We start from the raw sequence: 11,618 nt of genomic DNA on the forward strand, positions 1-11,618 counted from the left end.
TATATGCGTGTATATACTTTATTATTTAAAGATATAAACATAACAAATTCAAACTAACACAAATCTAACTGCTTCTATGAGAACATGTTATCTCCACCACAAAATCAGCAAGAACTGTAGTAATTTGTTGTTATGGTTTGAGTAGAAAATTTGATTCTTGTCCCAAAATATGAGATACGTTTGTAATCGTAATCAATCAAAAAAAATTTAACTTCTAAAATATTTACAAAATGAGGCAAAGTCAGTGTTTTAGTTTCGCAAGCACGGTGATGATAAGAGACTCATATTTCATTTATCCTTTTCAATTGCTTTTGAACTTATGTGCATTGTAACAATACATGCTATATGCCATTAGACTCCCATTTGTTTTGCTGTGCATCTTTTTTCCTTTTCGCAAAGATCAGATAATTGTGATAAACATTCTTCATTTTCTGAGAACGCTGGGTATTACGTACATTTGCCTACATTAAGAGGTTTCTTCAATCAATCCACTTTGAGCTATTCAAAACTGGTACTAATAGTTACTGTAGTGATGTAGCGATGTAGCGATATAAAAACTATCTCCAAATAATAATTTTTGGTCCATTTTGGATTTTCAATCACATGTAGACCAAATTTTCAGACGGAAGGTATACATATATATATTTATATATATATATATATATATATATATCTGTGTACTCATATTGATTATGTATACGTAAATAGAAATATATACATACAAAAGGCAACTTTTAAATAATTTTAACGTCTTTCCTAACATTTCTCTTCTTATTGCATTCTAATGTTAACATAAGCAAATTTTAGAGAACATAAAAATGTTAGTTTTCAGACAAATTCGAAAATGTTATTAGCGTAACATTATTTTATGCAAAGTATAAGAGTTTTGCAGAGAAATATAATGTTAATACTGTAAGAATGTAAACACTGCATTCTCTGCGCTAGCAATGGTAATAATAAAAGGTTGAAATGAAACAACACGCTACGGCAAGAGATAGCATTATTAAACCTGTTTCCTGAGAGTTTGCCCCAAACAGTTTTTTTCTTTTCATTTTGCGAGTTTGAAAATTGCGCACTGAGAAATTAAAATAGAATAAAATTTAAAAGAAGAGAGCAGGAATTAAGGCAAATAGCGAAGTGAGAGTTTGAATATTGTGTATAAAAAACAATTTCACTCATAACCTATGAAAGCAAGCACATGTACGATGTATGGCTGTATGATACGAAAATAGAGAGATTTATGAAAACAGTATGGTGGTGGTTGAGCTGTTGAGCTTATGTTTGCATGATTTAATAAGCAGTGTTATGTTGTATAGTGCTGCTGTTATTATGATTATGAGAAGCAATCATAAAAAATAAAGGGAAAAAGGAACCAAAGAACAATAATATAAACATGAATCTGTACATATGTGTGAGGAGATGAAATCGTGTAAAATGTGTTGGAATATGATGGAAGATATAATAATATTTTTTATTATACAAGCACATGCAGCCAGTCAAGTCAAGTCAACTCATAAGAGCAACACCAGAATTCATTTATTAAAGGAGTATGATGGTGGTGGTGAAGGTGGTGGTCGTATATGCTTATGATGATTATACAGTGCTATTATTGTTGTTTTTGCATTATGTTATGTATATTTGTGTTATGTGCTGGGTATGAAAAAAATAAAAATAGGAGGAGTATTATGATAACGTTATATTGTTGTTGTTTTTGTTACTCTTCGGTATGGTGGTTAAAGTCAAAAACTCAAAATGAGCGAATATGAGTGTATTTGGGTTTGCATTGCTACTATTGCTGTTATTATTATGTATTTGGTGCAGTCGGTCTGCCAGTGAATACATATAAACGTAGATATATCAACGTCTTCTTTTACAATTTATGAATTATGTAAAAGTATCTATATATATATATGAGAAAGCGTATGTGTGTGCGTATGCATGAATATATACGTACATATGAATCAAAGCATATTTCGCGTTTTCTTACTGGTGCGCATAAGGTGACTGGCTATTAGTTTCTCCTGTATTCTATGAATTTTCTTGTATACCTATAATACAATTTTCTACTTTCTTTCGTTGTTGTTGTTATTGTGGTTGGTGTTCTTTTTTATGATGGGTATAGTATTATGGTATAGTGCGGTGCAATGTGAACGCCTAAATTTTTGTTTTTGGTTTTCATACATTTTATGAAATTTTTCCTTCAAGTATAAACATATGTTTCCTTATGCTCGTGTAATTTTTGTTTTGTACATAATAGACGAAATGAGTATTAACTAAGATAAGGTCTAAGCAGGTAACAGAAAAAGTTCAGTAAACGTTGATGATTTTCTTCATCTAATTTAAAATAATTTATAAATTCTCTAATAACCATATCCTTGACGTGTTTATTTTGAATGATAATATAAGAAATTTTTCCCCTAATATTGGTTCGTTGATAAAGAAATATATTTATCTATGGGTCATTGCTGTAAGCATCGAAGTTTTCCTGCAGTAAGGGCTTTTTCTAAGTTTATCCAAGGACAACTATGCTTTCTTATGTTACGATCGTTTCCGATAGCATTTAGAAAGACGTTTCTAATGCAGCTTCATCCGCCGAAATTAATTATAAGAAGCCGAACAGACAAAAAATTCATAGATAATTCCGTTTATTATACCTCGATCATTAAATCGTTGCAGTTTTTACAATTTTTGTTAGAAACGAGTTTGGGAGTGGGAGATATTTTAATCATATCCCTGTTTTTTGCAGAGTTGTTGCATTAACTATTTTGAAAAATGTAGCCTTCTTCTAGCCTTCGTATACATTAGTAATTGAGGCTTACTAACGCTATCTTTCATTTCGATTGTATACTTTCCAGGAACCACAGCTAAAAGAAAATACTTAAATTATGTAACCATTAAAAAAAGTCCTTTTCGAAAAATGTTTTGAAAAAGAAAGAATTAAAGGGTAAGAGGAAAGACACATCGTACCTTTTTCACAACCTAAAGCAAAACAATACAATTTAAAATTACAAAGCATATAAATTGTCTATTAATTCGTCATTGAGACATTTCACTGCTTTTACAGCACTCGCATGCTTATGTGTGTTGGTTTATTGCCTATCAGCATCTCTTCGCCTTTCTCGATAATTATAAAAGAATATGTTTAGTCAAATTGTCGAAATATATAAAGTAAAATTTATTGAAATTCGAACTTAAGCATAATGGTAAAGAAAGTGGGAGTTACCTTAAGCTTATAGTAACAAACTTCATAAACGTACTGAGACACACAGCGAATAGCAACACATGAATATCCTATAAAAAAATTTGCAACAATAACGAACAACATGAACGCAGTTCATAATCAATAGCATAGAACAACAAAAACTATTAACAACAGCATTATGCTTAATATTTTGGATGTTTGTGAGAGTGAAGTGCAGATGCCTACATATAAAATACAAATCAAGAACATGTTTATTGAGGCGAAAATGTAAGTAAGTTAAGAAAAAAAAAAAGAAAAAAATAGTGTAAAATACAAGAATCGAAATGAAAATAAAAATTATGAAAACCCCCCCTTCCAAAATAAAAAGAGTTATCTATAGCTTACATTCCTAAGAGAGGAAAAGAGATAAACAGAACGGAACCAGTTGCTCAAACCAGCCACGGCATTATATGAATGAATTATGATCAATTATTAATCGCAGATGTAGAAAAAAATCATAAAAAATTTCAATGAGGAAATATGAGAAAGACAGAGAAAGCTTAAGACATATAAGTGCAACGTGAAAAGGGATACGAAGGAGAGAAAAAGAGAGAATACACTTAAGCTTATGGCGGCGTGTATATGTTTATAAGTAAAACGAGAGAGTTTGTTTACGTACGTATAGATAATAATTATAAAAAAATATGATGATTTTCTTCTTATATATAGTTAAGCTAAAAAGCAGTTAACAAAAAAGAAAAAAAATGAAGTGAGTAATAAATTGTTGTCATTTCCTATGTATAGCAAAATATGAGAGCAAACCATATGTTTAACTATTGCAACGTAGCGAGAGTAAATAACTTTAAAATAGAGAAAGAGAGAAAAATTATGAAAAACAGGTAACATTAACAAAACAAAACACACATAAATAGATACATGCACCTCTCTCTCTGGCGTTGTGCTTATAACTCTTTAGAGTTTGTTTGTTTGTTGAACTATTCGAAAAAAAAGGGTGTGAGTATGTTTCGCTATATGATAGGCGAGAAAAAGATAGCTTTCATAACTGTTGAGATGGCGCATTAGAGGAGCAACAAAGATGGCAGCAGTTATTAATAAAATTATGATGTTTTGAGATGATGCCTGTGTTTTCCTGCTGTAATGTAGCGAGCACTCGTATGCACACGCTGGCAAAACTCATGGCGAGATAGAGAGTGAGAGAGAGAAAGAGAAAGAGAGAGAGAGAGCGAGAGAGAGAGAGACCATGTAAAGGAAATAAGAAACAAAGAGAAAAAAATTATCATATTATTGTTGATATATGAAGGCTATAGGAAAAAGAAATGATAGCATCGTTGTGTTGTGTGCGTACGTGGAATAACAAAAACAACATATAAGAAAAAATGTACGCATAACACACAACTCAGAACGGTAACAGCATACAGTCTACAGTACGCAAACTGGTTGGTTGTGGTGGTGATTATAAGGCTTGTGCCTTGTAGTGAGAGTTTCGGTAGTGGCTGGCGGTATTAGCAGTAGTTGTTGTAGTGTTAGTGCCTAGAGTAGCAATAAAATACGTTGTGTGTACGTTTCATATATGAATAAGCACTCGGCCATACAGTAAAAAAGACAAAAAAATATATTTTTGTTTGAGTGACTTTTCGGTTCGGCGTTAAGTCTCAGTGCAAATTTGACGCGCGTGCTGAACGTATCATATGAGTAATAATGTTTAGCACAAGAATATACGTAAATTTATAATTCGAAAAAAGCGGCACTTTTGAGAAATACGAAAAGTATGTAACATTTCGTTAACTTGCAAAGATTTATGTATTATTTTAATTAAGAAGACAGCAACAAAGAGAAAAGCAAAAGAACAAATAAATAAATAACTTGTACTTAATGTAAGAAAGACGAAAAGTGTTTTGATTTAAGAATTTTAGACAAATGAAAATAAAAAAGCCGTCGGTTTTCAAAAGTAAACGTTAAAAAGTATTGATAAACATCAATCATAATTTAAATGAAAGGCATGATAAAATTATCGTCTGGGAGATTTACTGTGAGTGTAAAAAAGTGCGTTATTATTGTTGTAAGTAAGAGCAACAGCAACAGCAACAGCAAAAGCAGCAGCAGCAACAACGGCAGCAGGAACAACAACAGCGTCTACTAAAGCAGCAGCAGCAGCAATAATAGGTGCTAAATCAGTAGCAATAACAACAACTAAATGAAAAAAACTTTTCTCTGCTTTTACATGCATGTACATGTATTGAAATACAATTATGCACATATAAACACGCACATGTACATATATATATAATAACATCGGCCGTTGTATATGGATTATGATGAAGCAACACCGTATCGGTAACTGTAGCTGCGTATATGCGAATACGAATGCACAATATAAATGCAAACAAGCAAACGCACATCATCGTCGTCATCATGATATATCAATAATTGCCAAAGAGGCCTATAAATGTGAGATCGAGCACTCTGGCACTGTTGTTTGTGTACATATGTAAAGACCAATGCCGTCGCCGGTGTTGCAAAAAACAAAACAAAAAATGACAGTTGTAAATGAAGCCCTAAACAGATCAGAACAGCAATTTAATAATAATTCATTATTAATAATAAGTAATAATTTTACATAGTAACAATAATAATATAAACAAATAAAAGAAATTCAAAAACAATTTCATGTAAATTAATTAACAGAAAAAAAAAAAAAAGAAAAAGCAAAAATGTTATAATGAAAAATTTTGAGAAGAAAACGAAGAAAAGTTTCACCAAAAATTTATTCAAAATAAAAAAATAATTCCGTCTAAAATCAGAAACAATTATCTGTTTTTCGTTACGATTTGCTTTTAACATGTAAAAAATTTGCAATGAATTTATCATCGCTGTCATCCATTGTGTAGCGATAATTTTAATAAAAAAAAAAAAAAGATTTTTACCAACATTTTTTCTTAAGCAATTGTTTTCATTTTTTTTTATTTTTTTTCGGTAAAATTCATTACAATAAAACAACCAAAAATTTGGCTTTGTTTTCGGCAGTGAGTGTGTTTTGCGAAATTTTTGGACACAATTTTTTTTGTTTCTTTTTTCTTATAAATTTGATAAAAATATATATATAATTATTTTTGGTTTACCAAAAAAAAAAATAAAGAAAAAAAGGAAAAAATTTAAGAAGCATCTGTTTATTGAAAGCGCTGCTGCTTGTTGCTCACTTTTCTTTAGATGAAAAATATTTTGTCAACTGTTTTGTGTGAAATGAGAAGTGATTTTAAAGATAGTCATCAAGAAACCATCAATAAAATGATACAATTTGGTACCGTCAAGTATGGTATTGTTAAGCAATTAAAAGATCGGGCTAAAAGTACAGATAAAGGTGAGTAATTACGTAAAGCTTCTTATTATGGCCATATTTTAAGGAAAATGTCATTGTTTGCAATTGTTTTGCTCTCATGTTAAGCCAATGAGAAATTTTACCTTATTTGCACGTGTCATTACTTACTTTCTCCGTTTTGGTGGCTAGGAGACTTTCGCATATAATTTAAGAAACGGAAATTCACTTTTTTCCCACCGAATACTTAGACAGAAGACCGATTGACTTAGCAGAAATGATAGCGTGGTAGCAGTTATTAGAATGGTTTTAGTTATGTAGTAAAAATCGTTTTTTTTTTTTTTTTTTAAGGTTTTTCAAGGAAGCTCTATTAACCCACTGGCACTCAACTGGCCAACTGGACTTAAATTGTAATATGCATTTAATTTTTATTTTGCTTAATTTTAGAAAATTGAAATGTAGTTTCCTTTGATTTTGGAAATTTTTCGAAAAATTTTAAAATTAAAATGACTGTCGAGCAATTAGAGTGAAATTTTAAAGATTAGATGAAACCCAAATTGGGAAGATACTTACGATAGATAGACAAGGGCGACGGTGGAGAGGCGAAGAAGAAGTCAGATTAATAACGTATCAAAATTTTGAATGCTTTTCGATAACATTTCATAGAGTAAGCTCATGATTTCGATGGATACCTGTAAGGCTGGCGTTCTACACATGGTAAACAAGTAGAACTCTTCAATTACAAGCCAAAGATATTCTTTTCAATTTTTAAACAAATATGGGTCACGTCACTTTGGACCATTTTTTGGATCCATTTTTAATTCTCGATGAAAATCAAAAGTCTTAGTAGTTGTATTTTTTTTTTTTTTTTTTTTTTTTTTTTTTGGAAATGGATTGGGCCAGTTAAGTTAAAATTAAATCCATAATCCAGTAACGTAGTTCAAAACTGTATTTATCAGCAAGAAAATGCGCAAAAATTCCAAATCTGCATATTCTTGATAAGCGTGTTATTGTTGGTTTAAGGTAAGCGTTTGTTGTTTGTAAGGTAAACCACCGAAAGAGATTTTATAATGTGATGGAAATTACGATAGAGTTTTGTGTTTCTCTTTAAGATTTAAAAAGTTCATATCTTTCAAATTTGCTTTCCTTCTTTAGATTTTCAGACTCGTTATAAGACTTGCCTAAAAGATGCCTTGCCTCATTAATCATCGCTAATAGTTCCGTTTGAATAAAACTTTAACGCATTTTGTGTATTACTTACACTATTTGAGAGGTGTGCGTGCATGAGTGTTTTCGCTTTCAATGCGATCACAATTGCAATACATGCCATTGTCGTTCATTTGATTTCATAAAAATTTTTACGTTCATAATTTTAAAATACTATTTATTGTTATTCTCTTATATCACTTAACTTATGAAGAAAGTGAATTTTTTCGATATTATGAATCCTATTCTTCTACTTGATGAATGAAAATCATAATGAGTATAATAAAAGAAAAATGGTTTCCGTAAGCGTTTACTTAACCGTCTTATGTTTTTCTATAACGAATCGTACCAGGATGAGACGCTCAGCAACACGGTGTTGTGTGTGTTTATAGTTCTAGTTCATTCATCTGGTTTGTTTCCTTCATATTAACACAAAATATTATATATAGGTCATAGGTCATTTTGGAGAAATGCAAATATTGAAGAAATTTACCTTCAAAGTTCAACAATGACCCAAAACCACCACGAGGTTAAAATCAGCATTTTATAACGTTTTTTTAAAAATTGCAAAAATGAGCTTCACAACAGTCTTTGAGTTCAATCTTTTAAGTTGAAAATAGTTTGAATTAATTCGAAGGCAAAGACAATCAATTTATTATTCTTAAAAGCGTCTCCTTGTTACTTGTACGAAGGATAAGGATTATTGAATTTGTTTTTAAAGTAGTAACAAAAAATGCCCAACAAGTTGAAGATCGAGGTTTCTTTTTTGTTTTTTTTAATTAAAATGAAGTGCGCAGAACGATACTCAATACTCAAATCAATAAGAAAAAACTGAATTCTCTACTTAAGTTGCAGTAAGAAATATTGATGGGGTTATAATTAACCGCAAATGTCAATGTTCGTTACCCAATTGGATAAATTTGAAGATCGAGAAGGATTGTAGAACACGTGCTCTTATAACGAATCTTACCACGAGGAGCTTGACAATCTCTTATGAGAGCAATTGGTATAATTAGCTGTCTATCACACGATTTTCTTATAATCGGGAGAGCGAATTTATTTATAATATACAAATTTTTTTCGACATAGAACTACAGGAGAGTTCTGTCCCGGACATAAACTGGCTGCTACAGCCTTTGGATATTTCCAAGTATCTAATATCAAGAATTTCAACGACCACCATTGCACTGTATATTTTCTATTTTTGGCTGAAGGTCGCCCCGCCCGGTGTGTCCATGGAGTGTAAATGCTTCTTATAAGCAATTTGACCAGAGTGCAAGTTCACTTTTTTAGCTAATACTGCTACTGCATAGCGCAAAGTAATTTAAACTTTGGCTTTATTGTCAATCAGTAGTGACTTGTTTCGGCATCGATCTTAACAGATGTTAAGAGATATTAGTGGTACGCTTTCATGCTATACTTATAAAGCTTTATATTTATGTGGCAAGGGAGGACTTTTTTCTTCTTTATCTTTTCTTGTTTTTCCTTTCATTTATTCATTTACCTTTAATTAAACATTTTGTTTTTGCTTTTCTAATTTTAGTTAAAGTATTTATAGTACAAGATATAAATTTTAAATCGTAGACTAATTTGGATTCGGTTGATGGAAATTATAGTAGAGTCCTTTGAAATAAATACAACTGACTGACAACTTGAAGAAATGACAAAAGTATTTTCTAAAACACATTACTACGGCGAATACGCTTCCATAACGATAAAATTGTATGAAGATATCCAACAAGGACAGATGGACGGATCATGACGTAGATCTCTGCCGCCTACAGCTAACTGGGTAAGCGAGAGATAATTCAAGAGAGACTAGCAAAAGTATTTAAAAGAGCGATGAATTATAAAATAACGAATTTCGAAAAGCAATTAGCTATAGCTAAAGCTATGTAGAGGTTTGAAATTATTTTAATATAGTTTTTATTAGCAAAAATTACATCTAAATAATTTTCAAATTAACTGAAAAAACGCGGCCAGTTTCTCTTTGTCGAAGATCTTAATACATTCGAGATCAACGATAACAGTACAAACAAAAACACATTCTTTTAGTCACGCCCTTTTCTTTTATTTGAAATCTCTCTTTTGCTTACATACTTTACTGCTTCTATTTCTTTTACTTTATTCGTCCATTTCATAGAAGGAGGGGAATACAGCTAAACATAGCAATAAGGTTAACAAAAAAAGTAGCCTGTATACTCGACAGAGATAGGTTTGCCGTACACAAGGGTAGCAACACTTCTAAGATGCCTTTTAAACATATAAGAATCTCAACTCCTTTTTATGAAATAATTTAAGAGTTTTATTGACGGCAGGTACAATATGCACAAAAAAAAAAGAAAACAACGTCACTGTCCAAAATTTGAGCCTCCAAATCGAGATCCCTTAAGAGGTTTTCTAGCAGCTGATTTTTAAACCCAAAGACAATGTTCTTCTAAAAAGTATGGTTTTACAGCAATTACCTGCAATTAGAAATGGATTGAAATAAAATCTGATCTTTAAACGAAGCTATGTATTGCGAATAGATGAAAAACGGTGGTATTTTGCTTTTATAAATGCGTTTATATATAAAATAACTATATCCCTGTAGATAGTATGAAAATGTGGAGCAATATGTTTATGGCATTTGTATATATATATATATATATATATATATATATATATGTGTGTGTGTATGTATCGTAACATTTAGGTTATAAAATATATATCTATGTATTCATATGTATATTTATTTATATATATATTCATATTATGTATGTATATTTATGTATGTATGATTGAAAGAAACAGATGGGAAATTATTTATGTACAGATACAATGACTAAAAGCTCATCTTTTTCTGCGTGCTTCTGCTGCTGGTTTAAAATTTATTTTTATATTCCTTCGTAATTTCTTTTTCTTACGATACCAACAACTCAAAAAAAAAAAACAAAAGGTAAAGGGAAAATTTAACTAATAATGGAAGAAGTCAAATGCAGGAAAAAAATAATTAAGCTCCCAACACTAATTTCTTAGTAAGTTTCTCGAAAAGAGAAAGTTGTGCGTACAATGTTTTACCCAAAAATTCCTAGCGATCTTATTACAAAGCATATGAGAAACAACAGAGCAATGCTATCAACATGGCCATCTTTAGCAATACTATTGATTACGTATAGATTATTTTTAGAAAAAAGAAGTGGAAAAGTTTTGTTCTCACTTTAAAAATAGGATAACATCCAATTGTGAAAAATTATTTTGTTAAGCTTTCCATTGTTTTTTATCAGTAACACCGACATAAACACTTGCACCTTTATGCCAATCAAGAATGGAACTGATGTGAATTGCAAATGCAATAAAAGAATTTTTATGCAAAATTTTACATAAATTAATCGATTTTCGTTTTCATAAGTTAATGCTCATATATATAAAATAAAAAAGAATTTAATGGGTTTTTGTATGACTTGCTAAATTAATTTTTCATTGCATTTTACTTTCTAGTCTTGTAGTCAGATTTTTATTTAAAACTTTGAAGGTTCCTTTGGTGTTTTTTTTTTTACTTAAGAAACTACCGGTAAATTTATTTTATATTGTATTACCTTTTAAGATTAATATGCTACTTACTCACAATAGAAACGCACCATGTATTTGAAAAATATTTATTTCATAATAAACATTCGGTAAATGAATTTCTGATTTTATCAATTGACTTAATTGATTTTAAGTATCTTTTTTTTTTTTTTTAATATTAATTTAGAAATTATGCAAGATTTACAAAACAAAAAAAAAAAAACAAAGAAAACCAAAAAAACAGAAACCCGAAAGCAAACTAAAAGCCTATAAATGTTATATTTATTAAGAAATTCACTTGTTGTGTTACTCATAATCATGAAAACAAAAAGTATGTTTTGTGAAATT

The 11,618-nt window shown here is 30.3% G+C and overlaps 1 protein-coding gene across 1 annotated transcript in view; it reads left to right on the forward strand.

The window, feature by feature from the left end:
* Positions 1-5,924: 5,924 nt before the first annotated feature.
* The window catches only part of LOC119635260 (homeotic protein spalt-major), a 23,803-nt gene continuing 18,109 nt past the window's right edge, over positions 5,925-11,618 (forward strand). Inside the window, 1 exon segment of the mRNA XM_038029953.1 lies at positions 5,925-6,560. Within this exon segment, the coding sequence (XP_037885881.1) occupies positions 6,410-6,560 (151 nt within the window). The 5' untranslated portion in view covers positions 5,925-6,409.

This window comes from Glossina fuscipes, unplaced genomic scaffold (genome assembly GCF_014805625.2).
Source record: "Glossina fuscipes isolate IAEA_lab_2018 unplaced genomic scaffold, Yale_Gfus_2 26, whole genome shotgun sequence".
NCBI lineage: Eukaryota > Metazoa > Arthropoda > Insecta > Diptera > Glossinidae > Glossina > Glossina fuscipes.